Raw genomic sequence first — 16,923 nt, 5'->3', positions numbered from 1 at the left:
CCCCCGCTTTGCTTTCTCCCGCCTCTCTAGTCTATCACCAATGGATTTCATGTAACCCACCTACATCCCTTCCTTTGATTGCAATGTATAAATATAGATGTAACCCGCCATTCTTCGGAGCATTATCTCAATTCATTGAGGTTCTGCTTCCTAGCAACTGTCGACAGTTTGGCTCAAATAAACTCACAAAAAATTCTTTACAGGTTTGAATGTTTTTACGTTAACAATTTCTAATCAACTTCTAAATTCTGTAATAACAGTGTCTATCTCCTGATTTTCTTCACATTGCCACTAACTTTATTCAGGCCTTCATCACCTCCATGTAGTAAAAATAATGATGATGATAGCTAATACTCATTTAGTACTCACTGTATACCAGGACTGATTTTAAGCTCTTGATATTATTTTAACCTTCATAACAATCCAATAAGGGCTGTAAATCTAGTATGTGAACCCACTGCATTGTTCACTGTTTCTAGTGTCTGCTACTCAAATTCTACTCACTTCTATATAATGATTAACAAATCTTATAAAAGCAAAGCTCTGATAATGCCACATCAACCTATTACCCCAAATCTTCAACAGCTCACCAATGCCAAGTAGAGGCAGTTTGAATTTCGTAGCTAGGTAGTCAAAGCCCTCCAACATCTGACCCAATTTACTTCTCCACACTTCTTTTTCCACTTCCTTCTGCCCGTAACTCATCTCCTTATGCTGTAAACAGACTAGACCACTTACTGCTCTCTTCAGCCTCACTGCACTTTTTGAACCATGACCTTGTTCCTCCTGTTCCCCATGCCTAGAATGCCCTTGTCCCTACCTCCCTGAGTCCAATGCCCAGTTAATCTACCCTCCTACATTAAAGGTTTCTTCTCCTCTAAATTCTGTGTCCTGTGTTTGTACTTTCCATTTCGGTTTCATATACTTGATATACAATAGCTATCTCCCCTACCAGATTGTTAAATCCTGGAGTAAAGTTTTATTTGTATACATTTTTGAAGTCTCCATCCATGTATGGTGAATTAGTGAAAGGAAGTGTAAAGCATCCAACTTTAGAATTTTCTCAAGGTAAGAACTATATACCTTAGATAAATAAAGGAAAGATTCATTTTATCTGGATATTTCCAGTAGAGCAGGTTTTCCCTTTAGTTTTCTATTTCATTGAAACTATGGAGACAGATCAAAATGATAGCACTTTCAAGAAAAAAAAAAAAGATAACCAGGTGAATCAGCACTGCTGTTTGCTGTGGTTATTTTAGTTTCTATTCTCCCTTTGAACTAAAGAACACAAGGTCACAGCTATGTTTTGCCTCTTAAAGTTAAACATTTACTAGGTGTGTTTTTTCTTTAGTTCTGTCTTTACACTGGAATTTATCTTCATTTCTTATCCTTCAACTGCCCTTTTTCATTGCAGGGTGCAAAAAATTTAATTTATAGTAAACACTCTAAATAGAGAAAAACTCTTTGTCAATTACTGAACAGTGGGGTCTGGCTTTGGGATGTGCCAAAGGGAGAGACAGAAAGATAAGGGTGATAATAAAAATAGGCTCTAACCAAGTTTTAAAGAGCTGGGCCCAATACTGAGGCAGCAGAAAGGACAGATTAAAAAGAAAACTAAGCTTCTGGGAAATACAGATAAGAAGTAGATACTATTTATCTGTGTCTCCTATAATTTTCAGTCACAATATACCTCAGGACTTAAATATTACTAAGTTACACCATCTAAGCTCTCATTCTTTCAATAAACTATAATTTCTGTTCAAATAAATGAAGGTGGTGAAAAGAAATCCAATTATAGCCTGGCCGGTTTGGCTCAGTGAATAGAGCTTCGGCCTGCAGACTTGAAGGGTCCCGGGTTTGATTCCAGTCAGGGGTACATGCCTGGGTTTGGGGCTCGATCCCCAGTAGGGGGCGTGCAGGAGGCAGGCAGATCAGTGATTCTCCATCATTGATGTTTCTCTCTCTCCCTCTCTGAAATGTGTGTGTGTGTGTGTATACATATATATACATATATGTATATATAAAGAAATCCAACTACAAAAAAAAAATTTAAAAATTTCAAGTATATTATGGTCTATCAGAGAATATGCAAAATAAGAACAAAAACCAAATCCACACTACACAAACACACATGTGCTGGTATACAATGCCACCTTGCTGGTGGTAAAGATTAAAGTTGGCATGATTAAAATATTATTTGGGGAGTATACTTATAATGATTTCTTTTCAGACTTGTCAAAACCTTGAAATTATCCTGGGATCTTTGTTTATTAAATAGACTAGCTTTACAACTCACTTGAAGAACCAGGCCCAAACTTGTTTGGGAATTAGCTTGTTCTTGAGGAGTATTAACAAAAACAAAACAAAACAAAACAAAACACAACTAACTGGTATGCAGGTGTTATATTTGTATACCTTCTTCCTGGTAATGCATAAAAGTACCACTTTCTCTGGGACACCTCAGCCAGGTGGGCAACATTAGCTTCCTAGCTGATTCTCAGCTTTCTGAATAAGCAACTGGCTGAGGCAAGAGATCTTCAGATCTCAACGGGATGGGAAGTCTGCTGCCACAGCAGACTTTCTAACCAACAGATTCTACATGGAGACTTCTGAACCTCTTTCATGGCCCATTTTTCTCTTTGTTCCTTTTGTGTTCAAACAGCAAACCTGTATAGATATATCAAAAGGAAGAGAAATAAGAAAAATAAAAAGGAAAAACAACCTAAAGGAATATAAGAAACATGGAATAAACTGAGTGGGAGCTAAATCTCTGAACTTACACAAACCAGGCATTAAAAAGCTGAAAAATTGAAGCACCTAAGCTACCTGGGCCTCAACTTCCCCATTTTACAAGAAGGGAACTCGACTAGATCCCTCAGTGACTTCCATGAACCTAATTTAAGAATATACAGCCCGCCCTAACTGGTTTGGCTCTGTGGATGGAGCGTAGGCCTGCGGAATGAAGGGTCCCAGGTTCAATTCTGGTCAAGGGCATGTACACTGCTTGCAGGCACATACCCAGTAGGGAGTGTGCAGGAGGCAGCTGATTGATGTTTCTCTCTCATCGATGTTTCTAACTCTCTATCCCTCTCCTTACTCTCTGTAAAAAATCAATAAAAATATATTCAAAAAAAAAAAAGAATATACAGCCCTAGCCAGTTTGGCTCAGTGGATAGAGCATCGGCCCATGAACTGAAGAGTCCCCAGGTTTGATTCCCGTCAAGGACATGTATCTCGGTTGCAGGCTCAATTCTGGGCCCTGGTTGGGGTGCATGTGTGAGGCAACCAATCAATGTGTCTCTCTCTGATCGATGTTTATGTCTCTCTCTCTCTTACTCTTCCCTCCCCCTCCCTTCCACTCTCTCTAAAAATCAATGGAAAAAAATATCCTCAGATGAGGATTAACAAAATAAATAATCACACACACAAACACACACACACACACTCACACAAACTGCATGTATTATTAAGGCTAGGAATAGGCAAAAATAACTTCATTCATGAAGACCATCTATAAATGATTAGCTTTAAGAATGTTTTTTCAGTAACTGAAGTCTCCACAAAAGTATGTATATAGCTTCTTTAAAGGAGACCTCATCTTATTTTAGGAACAAAAAGCCCACAGTGACCATGACTGCTATTTTCAAACATATACATCCCTGGAACTGGAATTTTATTTGGAGAGGCCAATGCCAATTTTGCCAGGCCTTATTCTGTCTGAATATGATTCTTTCAATGCACAGGAAGGAGGCAGACATCAATGTTGACTGACCATGACTGAAAGGAAGTGACTTAATAGGACAGGAAATAAAATAGATCACAAAATATCCACCCCACCCCAAGGAGGAAAAAAAAAAAAAAAAAAAAAGAGTCCTAAAAATAAGGGACAGTGGGTATGTAAAATGGGTGAGAACCAGATCCCCATGGGTTTCCACCATTTATCTTGAAAATGTATCTCACAGTGGGCATCAACTGTGTGACATTTATGCTAATGTTTATATTTTGGTGAAAGACCTATTTTTTTTAAACTCTTCAGTCCAACATTTATTTGCTTGCTACTACTGTGCAAGCTATTAACTGTCTTCCAAGCTTGAAAACAGACGGAAAGGAGATCATATGACCACAAAGCAAACAAAATAATGGCTCCCAGTTTACTTTATAAATATTTGGTACGTAAACTAAAAATGTAACTTCTGATGGTAAACATCTGCAACTATTACAACATACCTGAATTATAATGCAAATCTCAGTATCATATTGAAACCGGTTTCCATATTTTATCTGAGAGATTCCAAAATTTACTAAGGGTTTCCAAAAAATCACCATTCCCATATCATCTTATTCTGAGACCTATAATTTCTGACAAAGGGGTTTAAATTATTTCATAGGAATCTTGGTAAGGGAAGGTTTGATGGTCTCAGTGCATTACATAGAGTCATGTCAACATAAATAGGAATATGCAAGTGAAGGCATGTAGAATCAGTTTAAAAGAAATGTGTCGGATTTAAATAAACTCCTCTGTAAACATGTTAAAATACTGGCATTTTTTTCCTTTGATGCCACACCTATCATCATAAGCACTTACCCCCTAATAGTTTGAATTAGTAACAACTAAGATTATGTAGCACTTCACAATTTGCAAAGCACTATGACATACATGATCTCATTTGAGACTCACCACTAAATAGGAAGGTGCTATTTTTAGGACCCATTTTTACATGTGAGGAAGCTGACACTAAATGGCTGACTTGCCCAAGCTCATAAAGCTGGTGACAGCTGTGAAGGGACCTGGATACAAGTCTCCTGACTTTAAATAGCCTGTTTTTGCTACTGCACTATGCTACCTCAAATACTGTAATCAGAGTAAATAAATGCCCAAATCTCAGACCCTATCTAAGCCTCCCCCACCCACACACAACCACCCCTAGTCTAAGTTACAGTTAGTTATAGAAGGTCTTTGCTCCTTATGGAAGTTGAGTTTTAATTTCTCTGGGAAATATTGATCTAGTATCAGCAGTTCTCAACCTGTGGGTTGCGACCCCTGAAAATACATCCTGCATAGCAGATACTTATATTACAATTCATAACAGTAGCAAAATTACAGTTATGAAGTAGCAACGAAAATAATTTTATGGTTGGGGGTCACCACAACATGAGGAACTGTATTAAAGGGTCGCGGCATTAGGAAGGTTGAAAACCACTGATAAAGTGTAAATGCAGAGATCATATAAATACCATTAATATCCACTGGAAAATATCCTAGTGACCAGGGATTTTGCATAGGCATGCCTATATGCACCTTCCAGGTAGTAGGTCAGATTCTCAGAGTCCATGACCCTAAGAAGGTTAGGAATCCAGGCTAGAGATAGTGATAGATATCTCTCCAAGAATTGAAATCCACAAAGTTCTTAATATAAAGAGTTTTATTTAGGCCTCATATTGTGCCCCACTTACCTTCTGTCTCCCCTGCTCCAGGGCCAATAGAGTCAATTAGTATGTAGAATTGTTTTTTAAATTATATATAAAACCTAAAGCAACTGATAACATATAAATCAATGAATTGTAAAAAAAAAAAAGAAATTTAAATTAAAATGTTAAAATGTAATCCTTAATCATACTTTCTCTTATGACATAACTTCCCAGAATGACTGTTTCCTTACCATAAGCATTCCAATTCCCAAAAGAAGTTTGACAAACATTACTTTGAACTCCTGAAATACCATTCTTCACTAAGAACCCTCTAAATTACACAGAAGACAAGGTAGCATGCAAGGAATTCTGAATCTGTTAGGAAGTTCACTCAACAATCATACCAAAAGGATTTAGAATTTTTTTGCTGGGGGGAGGGAATGGATAAGAGTGGGAGAAATGAATACAGCCCTATTGTCTTACTGCTTGAAAACTCCTAATTTGAATCTATAACATATTCCTACTAACCACTCAACTTGAACATCACAAGTACAGTCTCTTCTCATCTTAAATAGAGCTTTTCAGTCCAAATCTGTATAAACAAACTTTGTCCTTCAATCTTTCAACTCCTCGGCAGTTTTTCAAGGTCACTTTTGCGAGCAACAACAGAAGCCTGCATCTAGCAACTTTGACTGCTATACCACTCCAATTGTAAGAGTCCAAAATCTAATCCCCTATCGATTCTCTCGGGTAAATCCTTTACTTAAGGGGAAGTGAGGGGAAGGCAAATCAACACCCTCCAAACTTCTCCTCTAAGAGGGCCTGCTCCCTACTCAGAGACAGTGCTGCTGGCTGCCACACTGCTCCACACTGAATCTGCTGCAGAAATGTTCCAATGACCTTCATTCCATTCTTGCAAATAAAAAGAAAACAAAGAATTGCTTTTTAAAAATCAAGTGCATCATAGATCTTTAGTACATGGGATGGAAGATTTCACTATTCACAGGAACTGGCTCGTTATTGATTAGCAACCTGCATTAGCTTCATAGGCTAAAAAGGAAAAAAATATTTCAAGGGCAAAAGACAGAGTGCCTATACTCTTAACTTTCCTATTCATAAAGTGCAGGTAAATTAGGACTTAAATATTTCATACAGAAAATGAAAAGCATTTTGCTCACATCATTTTAAAGACCTAAAACAGCACCTGACAAAATGTGTGAAATTGGTGGAAAGAGATTTGCTCTTGTCACTGCCAATATAGTGGAGAAGTATACTTCTAACCAGCATTCTATGTTAAAATGCGCATTTTAAAACAAAGATTATTACTTAACTAATTGGTACTTATAAGACTCTAGAAGCACAGACAGGTAAATCAAGAAAGTTATGCGAGAATTTCACATTGGCATGTGGGCCTTCACCATTAGAACCTGCATCAGTGCAAATCATATTTTAACACAAATTGAGAATAGCAATAGTGTTTCGTCCATCTCTGAAAATACAGATGTCAATAAAGTACATGGAAATAGAAAAAGTCTTACAACAACTCAGCTTATTCTGTAGAAAAGCTTCAGTGCACTTGAACAAAGGAAAATTATTTGGAAAACAGTTAAGTTTACCCAATGCAAAGAGAAAGTGCTTTGCTTCTGTATGCCCCTGAGAAATTATTAGCCTTTTTTCATGTACCTGATCTTGTTGCTCAACTAGGAAAAGAAATCCTGGTTGAAGGGCATGCAAAATCTAAACAGAGCAAGGTATTCTAGGTGCACCAAAAGGTATGCATGGAATGTAAAGTGGCCATTTTCTGAAACAGTGCAACTTGTCTACACTCTCTGAAGCTAAACAGTTTCTACCATTTTAACACAGAACAAAGAATTAAACTTACCGGGAACTGCATTAATTTTACATGTAGTTATTTATATCTCCTCGGACAGGGAGAATTTAAGTCACTCCTATCCCTCCCCCCAAAAAGGACGGAGGAAACAAAAGGCAGCAGGAGATGCAGAAACCTGAGTCTGGAATGTCCACTCCAGTGAAAACCCGAACAGCTGTCCCCCCACCCCCCAGCAAACTATTCGCCATTTTTCTTTGTCTTTCAGCTGACCCCTGCCTCAGTGAAAAACTCCGAGGCTCCAATGAAGCCCTGCAGCCTCCTTCCACTTTAACAGTCAAAGGCATTCAATCTAGCATGCTATTTGACACCAAACCTTGCCTCCAGAGTGGTCCCATTGGCTGAACTGTTTTATTGGCTAAGAACACAAAGCCATGATTGGCTGTTCACGTCATCAGTTACCTCCTTTGCACACTTCCTGTTTTAAAGTTACCTTGAGAAGCAGAACAGGGGTCAGATCCAGACTTCAAACTACAGGGAACTTAAAGCTTGGAAATCCCTAGCAAATGCACACAGCAGATGCAGTAGGGCCTCAAGTGCTTCCAAAACAGAGAATACTGCAAATTTAGAATTGTTTTTAAAATCACACGAAAGGGTTGTTACAGTTCCCACCCAAAGGATTTCTTATTGGCTGTCAGAGTTCCATTTAAAAATTTAAGGTAATTTAACTGCTTCTGATTGGCCATCAAAGATGTCTGTAAGATATTGCTACAGTATCGTATGGCAGTAAACCAGAGAAGCAATGTGCACAAGATCGGAAAGTTGTGACTTAACTATCTTCAGTTTTCTGTTGAACATTAACAGAAGAAAAAAAAAATTGGGTGGGGTACTCCATTAGCTCCAAAGAAAATACAGCTTCTTTAACAGTAACAAAGAGTGGTATCAATGGCCATACAATGGTTTTCAGGACTTTTTAAAAATATTTTTAATGATCTCAGAGGAAGAGAGAGGGAGACATAGAAACACCAATGATGAGGGAGAATCATTGATCGGCTGCCTCCTGCACACCCCCCCCCTCCCCGGGGGAGATCGAGCCCACAACCCAGGCATGTGCTCTGATTAGGAATCAAACCATGACCTCCTGGTTCATAGGTCCATGCAAGATTTCTAAAAAGGCATCTGTCATCGTGTCCACAGTTATTTTAAAAGCACATATTAATACCAGGGCAAATCACTTTATTTTGAAACAAACTAATCTAAATAGGAAAATTCTGGGGCAATGTATGAAGTTGGTGACAAAAACAGTGGCATTTCCAAAAAGTCTACCAGGAACCCAAGAGGGAAATATAATGATAAAGATGGGGAGGGGGGGGAAGGCAAAGAAGATAGAACATCAGTGAATATAATGTTATAGCTTGATGGATTAACAAATTTATTTATCATGGATTAACTAAATTACTTAGAGTGGTCATAAAATGTTGATTAGTTTTTAGTATTACACAGAGTTTGGTCCTGACCAGGTAGCTCAGTTGGTTAGAGTGCCGTCCTGAATGCCAAAGCTGCAGGTTTGATCTCCAGTCAGGGCACATACAAGAATCCACCAATGAATGCATAAATTAAGTGGAACAACAAATTGATGTTTCTCTCTCTCAAAACCAATCAATAAAAAAAATATATTACAGTTTTGATATAGAGCAGTGATTTTCAACCCTTTTCATCTCATGGCATACAAACTAATTACTGAAATTCTGCGGCACACCAAAAAATATATTACATTTTTGCCAATCTAACAAAAAATAGGTATAATTTTGATTCATTCACACTGGATGGCTATTGTTGGATTGTCATTTTTTTATTTGACAATCTAAGGTAAAAGAGGTTGGTGTCCCTGACTAAATAGTCAAGTATTGCATGTTTTAAAAATTCTTGCAGCACATCAATGTGTCTCTTGCCCACTGGTAGAAAATTGCTGATACAGAGGGTAAATTTTTCTACCACATTTTCAAGAATAAACAGCAGGGATGATCTCAGCCTGAGCTATTGTAAATACAGGTATCCCCTGCTTTTCGAAAGTTCGCTTTACGCCACTTCATTTTATAAAAGACCTACGTTAGTACCTGTTTTCACTAACCAAAAGAAATTGAAGAGGATTTCTCTTTTACGAAGAAAAGCAAAAATAGCAGTCACTGTTTTGCTGCAAACACCTTAGCAGAGGGAGTGGCAGCATCAAGCTCCTTCCACAGGAACTACATTAAGCATCTAAGCATCAACCAGCTTTAAACTGTATCTGTGAGCATTTGTGCTTTATCTCGAGTTATTTGGGGCATCTATTAGCAAGATGTATCCTAAGGTGATTGCTTCTTCACTTTACACTATTATGGCTTACATGGAAATTATCTACTTTCGGATAGCGGGAGAAACCTGCAGTATTGTAGTTACTGAAGACATTCTGGGGTCCTAAAGTTTACCAGTGTTGGTCGAAGATTTACTTAAGGATTTTGGGTCCAACTGTTTAGGTTTTAAGAGGAGCATCCTAATATGGTGAAAATCCGTTAACATATCTCTTTTTTTCTTTTTTACAGAATATTCAAATAGAAACATCTCACTATTACCTAAGGCCTTTAACAATCTCCTCAGATCTGCTTCCTCCCACTAAAGCTAAGTAGCCCAGGACTAACCATCACATCTGTTTTACCAGGTAGACTAGATCTTTTCTAGAAATACCTCGGTTGATCTCATATGAGAGTTCATTATGGGCATATGCAGAGATTCAGTGAGTCCTGAAATAGAAGCAAGGCTGCCTATCCTATCACTTTGCCACTTTAATGTCTCTACACACATTCTACTCATATCCCACACTGATATGAAATAATTTCTGAACACCAACTAGTGCCAGGTTCTATGCTCAATACTTTATCCCTCCAATTCTCCAATCCCCTTTTATAGGTAAAAGAGCCATATATCTAGGATGCAAACTTAGGTCTCACCTAGGCAGAACCCTTTCCCCTGCATCACACTGCTTACCAAAACATGGAGCACTTCAGGACACATCCAAGGAAATACTTAGGTATCAAATGTATATACAGAGAGCATAAACCATTATACCCAATTTCATTAATTCATTAATTTAAAAATCAGAAATCTGACATTGAATTTTATCTGTTGGTTAGAGATCTAGCTAAGTATCTGAAAACACAGACCACATAAATTGACACTTTTTTTTTTAAATCCTCATCTGAGGACATTGTCATTGATTTCAGAGAGGGAGGGAAGGAGAGAGAGGGAGAAACATTGATCAATTGCCTCCCATATGCCCCAAATGGGGTACGAACTCACAACCTAGGTATGTGTCCTGACCAGAAATCAAACCTTCGACCTTTCAGTGTACCAGACGATGCTCCAACCAACTGAGCCACAATGTCCAGGGCAAGTTGATACAAATTTTATTACTTAACTATTAAGAGTCTTTAGCCAGTAGCAAATCACATCTGTAACTTATAAGGACTTGAAATAACTAACAACTAAATCATTAGAAGTAGTGTACATTAGTTGATTAGAATGTCATCCTGATACACCAAGGTTGTGGATTCAATCCCCAGTCAGAATACATACAAGAATCAACCAATGAATGCACAAATAACTGGAACAAATTGATGTTGCTCTCCCTCCCTTCCTCTCTGCCCCCTTCCTCTGTTAAAAAAAAAAAAAATCAATCAGTAAAAAAATATTAAGGGAGTGCATGGCAATTTCACTATCGTATCTAAACAAGAGTTTAGTTATGCTAACAGGGTGTGTTGTGGGGCGAGTTCTGAAGCTACAGAGTTGCAGACATTGCAGTTTTTTTCTCAAAAGTTTAGATCACAGATTCTGCATAACTACCAGCCTGGGAAGAGAAAGCGGAAGGTCAACAGGCCAGTGTGTGCCTTATACACACCACACCCTCTTTTAACCCCAAAACGTGGGGGTCAAGTCAGCTTCAAGGAAGCAAAGAAGCTCATTTGAGGAGCGGGAGGCAGAATAATAGGAAAGACATTTTTACATCACTGATTATTAATCAGTGTCACTATGGCAAAATAACACTCGGGAGTCAGGCAGAGCTGGATTCAAATTCTGATTCCTCTACTTATTAATTAACTAGGGGCCCAGTGCACAAATTCGTGCACCTTGAAAGGAATTGTGGGCTTCGAGGTGAGCACAGGGGCGGGTCTCGGCCCATACTCCACACCCCCGCCTGGCCCCTCCCACCACAGCCCCCAGTCACCTGTCTGCTGACAGCCCCGCTCCCCCCACCGCCGTCGCTCCCACGCACCGACGGCGGAGCAATTGAGGCCAGCACCAGCAGCAGATGCGAGCAGGGCTGATGCCCGTCATGATTTGAACGCGCCTCCTGGTGGTCAGCACACGTCATAGAGACTGGTTGTTCGGTTGTTCCACCATTCGGTCTATTTGCATATTAGGGTTTTATATATATACTAGAGGCCCGGTGCACAAAATTTGTGCCCTCGGGGGTAGGGGGTCCCTCAGCCCGGCCTGTGCCCTCTCGCAGTCTGGGACCCCTCGGGGGTGACCACTTGCTGGCTTAGGCCTGCTCCCTGGGGGATTGGGCCTAAGATGGCAATCAGACATCCCTCTGGCAGCCCGGCAGCCCTCGGGGGATGTCCACTTGCCAGCGGGGAGCAGACCTAAGCTGCAGTCAGACATCCTTAGTGCTGCTGAGGAGGCAGGAGAGGCTCCCACCACCACTGCTGTACTGGCAGCCATCAGCCTGGCTTGTGGCTGAGCAGAGCTCCCCCCTGTGAGAGCACACTGACCACCAGAGGGCAGCTCCTGCATTGAGCATCTGCCCCCTGGTGGTCAGTGTGTGTCATAGTGACCAGTCATTCCCAGTCATTCTGCTGTTAGGGTCAGTTTGCATATTACCCTTTTACTATATAGGATAGAGGCTGGTTTGCCCTGAAGGGTGTCCCGGATCAGGGTGGGGGTTCCGCTTGGGTGTCTGGCCAGCCTGGATGATGGGCTGATGGCTGTTTGCAGCTGGTCACACCCCCTTCAGGGTGGGGGTCCCCACTGGGGTGCCTGGCCAGTCTGGGTGAGAGGCTGAGGGCCGTTTTCAGGCTGGCCAGCGACTGAAGCTCCCAGCCTCTTTTTTTTTTTATTCTGGGATTTATTTACCTTCTATAGCTGTCACTGGAGCTGAGAGCCAGCTCCAGCTCTGAGGCCCAGCTCCAGCTCTGAGGCCGCGGCTGGCTGAAAGCAGGTATCTGGGTTTGTTTAGCTTCTATAATTGAAACTCTGTTGCCATCACTGGCGCTCTAAGCTCTGAGGCCCCGGCTGGCTGAAAGCAGGTATCTGGGGTTTGTTTAGCTTCTATAATTGAAACATTGTTGCTTCCAGAGCTCAGAGCTGGGCTGCGGCAGGCGGGGAACCCTGGCTTCCTCCATCACTGGAGCAAGCAAGCCGCATGTTCGCTTCAGCTGCGTGGCTGCCGGCCGCCATCTTTGTTGGCAGTTAATTTGCATATCCTGCTGATTAGCCAATGGGAAGCGTAGCAGAGGTATGGTTAATTACCATGTTTGTCTATTATTAGATAGGATAGATTGTATGGCGTTGGACCAACCTTGAGCCTCGGTTTCCTAATCTGTAACATTTGGATACCACCATCTATATCACAGAGCCAGGGTAGGAATTAAATGAGCTAATAACATACGTAAAGTATACAGTACTGAATAAGCACTGAAAAAAACAGAAAGTGTTAAAGTCATCCAATCCAAATTCCTTGTTTTACACAGGACTTAAGGTCCTAAAGCTACTATGAGGGAATGTCTCTCTTTCATCTCCAGCATACTCTGCAACCCTGCAGAAAGCAACTCCTGAGCCATAAAGGGCAGTGTGGGAGGACTACCAGCTGCTACTAAAAATCTTCCCCGTTTTTATGTCAGAAATTCATGCCTTTCACTACCAATTCTGGCCTAGGTATGCCTAGTCTTCCAAAAGCCTACCCTTCGACTCTGCTTTTGATGTATCAGATTAAACCAAGCATTTATGTTGATATTTTGTGAAGATCTTTGACATAGCTTTTATTAGTTCTTGGCAGTTCTCAAAAAATAAACATCACACACTCTACCCCTATTTCTCATCAATAGTCACCTTAGTAGAATTCAAGTTGCTAGTGGGAAGTGAACCAAATTATCCTAGAATTCCCATTTGGCAGTCTGATCTATTTGTTTACTATAGCTTTCCCTTCTCTAGCCTGGACAAAAAGCCTCCTGGGATCTCTGGGATTCCAACTTACAGTCTTCCCTGGTCCTGGATCTCGGCAGCCCTTCATACCAGTTAAGTACACTGTCTTGCCCTAAAAAAAACCAGATCACTCTGCGACAAAACCAATGTCTCTGGTTACATGATTCAAGCTTTAATGCTCTTAAAGAAGGCAGGGTGGGAACTGATGCTCTTGGTCAGAAATTTGATTTTGAATCATAGCTACCTATACTTACTAGCTGTATGATCTTGGCCAAGGTAATTAACCATCTCTGAGCTCACTTCTTCATGTGTAGAGAGGAAAAAATAACCAACTAACAAAAGTGTTGAGGCTTAGGTAAGTAAAAGCACTCTGCATTAATACCTGGTATGTTATAGGTGCTCAATTAATATCTAATTATATATTTGACTATAGCACTTATCACATATTATAATTACTTTTTACCATCTCTCTTGTACCAGAGAAGGGCTTTCTGAAGGCAACGACTGTCTTATTTATATACACGTACATCCCCAGTGCTCAGAACAGATATATAAATCAAACCTAGCCTTAACCACAGTGTCAATGAAATAACAGGGAGTGGGGAGTGATGAGGAACTCAGAAAACTGGAGAGTGCATGTCCCATCTAAAGGGGCAACTACTACTCAGCTCCAACTGACAAGGGCCATGGAACAATGCTGGTCCACTGCAGTAAAAGTTTCAGACAGAATAAAAGAAGCAAAAGCCAGATCCTGGACACAAAAAGTAGATGCTAAAACAGCTCTTGAGCTGACATCCTGAGGAATGACTGAAGGACCAAAGTTATGGCAGAAGTTGGTCTCAACCACCATGCTAATTCCTGCCAAAACCAGGGTCTTGCTCAGTACTCCTGATCTTGGAGGTTATACTGTTAACAAAGTAGAAGCAAAAATAGCAGCAAAGAAACTAGGCTCTTCAGTGGCCTGAACATTTTATTGATGGTATCCTTGACTAACCCCTTGAGACTTAATAAGTAAACCTGGGGGTCCCAGGAAATATCAGAGAAGAGAACCTCTAGAGAAAATGAAGTTTTCAACCCTGGCTGGTTTGGCTCAGTGGATAGAGCATCGGCCTGCGGACCAACGGGTCCTGGGTTCAATTCCGGTCAAGGGCACATGCCCAGGGTTGCGGGCTTGATCCCCGGGGGGGTTGTGCTGGAGGCTGCTGATCAGGCTGCTCTCTCATCATTGATGTTTCTATCTCTCTCTCCCTCTCCCTTCCTCTCTGAAATCAATAAAAATATATTTTAAAAAAATAAACTTTTCATATATTGGGATGGGGACACAAAGCCATATCATTTGAATATTAAATATGTGTATGCATTATTATATGCTAACTAGTGGCCTGGTGCACGAAATTCATGCACGAGGGGGGGGAGTGGGGGGGGATCCCTCAGCCCGGCCTGCACCCTCCCCAATATGGGACATCCCTTTTGCAATCTGGGACCGCTGGCTCCTAACCGCTCACCTGACCGCCTGCCTGCTCGCCCCCAACTGCCCCCCCGCCGGCCTGCTCGCCCCCAACTGCCCTCCCCTCCTGGCCTGATAGCCCCTAACCGCCTCTGCCTCGGCCCCGCCACCATGGCTTTGTCGGGAAAGGTTTCCCGGAAGGTTTCCCAGTCTAATTAGCATAATACCCTTTTATTAGTATAGAAGATGTGGAAGGACATCCCGAAGGTCTCTGGTCTAACTAGCATATTACCCTTTTATTAGTATAGATTAGATAGATGTATATAGCTGTTTGTTTTGCACTGATGTTGTTATAGGTTAGGAGGATGAGTTATTTTTTTTACAAACACCTTTAATCCAACCACCCAGAATCAAGCATTGTTAGTATTTTAGGTTATGTACTTTTAGAGATTTTTTTCTCTTACGCAAATAAGATATGAGGCAGTCTCCTGCAATATTGGAAAATATTATACAAATCATTTTGTAACCTTTTTTCACTTAAAAAATTAATGGGAATAACTTGCCATATCAAATATACATCTTCATCATTTATTATAATTAAAATGTATTCCACTGAAGGATGTGTCATAATTTTTAACCAGTTCCATATTAATAATTGCAATATTTTCCATTTTAAAATATTGTCAATAGCATCACAGAGAACATCCATTAAACCCATTACTTGTACCACTACCCTCATTCTCTCTTTCAGAACCATTACAACTTAGGTTCAAATTTTTTAAAAATTATAGGCAAGCCAAAGAAAATTGAGGACTGTCAGATTGGAACTTCTGACCCATATTTTTCACCTTGCTTGGTCCTAAACAACTATTAGCTATTTCCCCAATCAAATCCACCTTCAAGGTTTAAAAAAAAGTGTCAACACATTTTCATAAGAATCAGACAAAAGTCTGAAGACAATCCTCAAACATTTTGAAAAATGACATCATTAGAATAAGAAACCAACCTAACGATGGTGCTCAGTAAATGGTTGCTCTATAAATGAATGAATAAACTAATAAATGAGACCTTAAGTGGATTATAAATTATGAATTATTTGCTTTTAGAAAAATAAATTATAGTCTCCAAAGCATAAATTAAGACCAGTGGATGGAAAATTATTCTAGAGGGACTTATTTCAGCCCTCAAAAACTATCCAAATATGGCACAAGCTGCCTCAGAAGCTATGGATAAGGTTATTAGCATAAGCTGTTGGAACACTTGACAGAAATATGTAAAGACAAGATGAAAAAGAGCAGCCATGTGGAGAAGCAAGAAAAAAATAAGCCCCGTCTTTGCAACTAGACAGATCTGGATTCTATCCTTCCTCACCTCCTTTTAGCTGAGTAACCTTGGGCTAGTTACTTAACCTCACAAAGGCCAATTTCCTAAACCGTAAAACATCTTGCAAGGTTGTGAGGATTAGGATACTTTCATTCATTCAATAAATACTTATATGTGTAGGCATTGTGCTAAGATCTATGGATCCTAAACAAGACGTAACACCTGTTCTCAAAGAGATTAAAGTCTATTATAACTGGAAAATTAAAATAGACAATTCTAGTGCCACTTGTTAAGAGTTACAATAGGGTCAAATGCATAGTCCTATAGGACCTAATCCAGGACCTAACTCAATTTCAGGATGGTCAGAGAAGGCTTCTTGGGAGATTTAAAATCTAAGAATAAGAGCCTACTGAGATAAAAAAATCATTAACAGGGGTAGATGCAGAGGCAGAGCAACATTGAACAGACTGTCAAACTACAGTGGGAAGCCTGGGGAGGGTTTGGGGGGGGGATTAAGAGGTCAACCGATGGACTTATATGCATGCATATAAGATTAACCAATGGACACAAGACACCCGGGGGGGCGGGGGGGTAGGAGCCGGGGGAATGTCAAGGGGGGGAAAAAAAGGAGACATATGTAATACTCTTTTTAATACTTTAAGAAATAAAAATTATT

At 40.3% G+C, this 16,923-nt stretch overlaps 1 protein-coding gene across 7 annotated transcripts in view; it reads right to left on the bottom strand.

Moving 5' to 3' along the window:
• NFYC (nuclear transcription factor Y, gamma) overlaps window positions 1–16,923 on the bottom strand; it is a 67,069-nt gene that overhangs the window by 39,666 nt on the left and 10,480 nt on the right. For 2 of the 7 annotated variants that reach the window (XM_014539525.1, XM_014539526.1), the window contains exon 2: window positions 13,530–13,589. The exons of 4 other annotated variants lie outside the window; for them this stretch is intronic. In XM_014539525.1, the coding sequence (XP_014395011.1) occupies window positions 13,530–13,589 (60 nt within the window). Of the gene's footprint in view, window positions 1–7,291; window positions 7,582–13,529; window positions 13,590–16,923 lie in introns of those variants that run through there. One more of the 7 variants, XM_005866033.2, reaches the window with a different exon arrangement.

The sequence above is a fragment of the Myotis brandtii genome, unplaced genomic scaffold, assembly GCF_000412655.1.
Source record: "Myotis brandtii unplaced genomic scaffold, ASM41265v1 scaffold220, whole genome shotgun sequence".
Lineage (NCBI taxonomy): Eukaryota > Metazoa > Chordata > Mammalia > Chiroptera > Vespertilionidae > Myotis > Myotis brandtii.
This window is presented reverse-complemented; position numbering and strand designations above follow the sequence as displayed.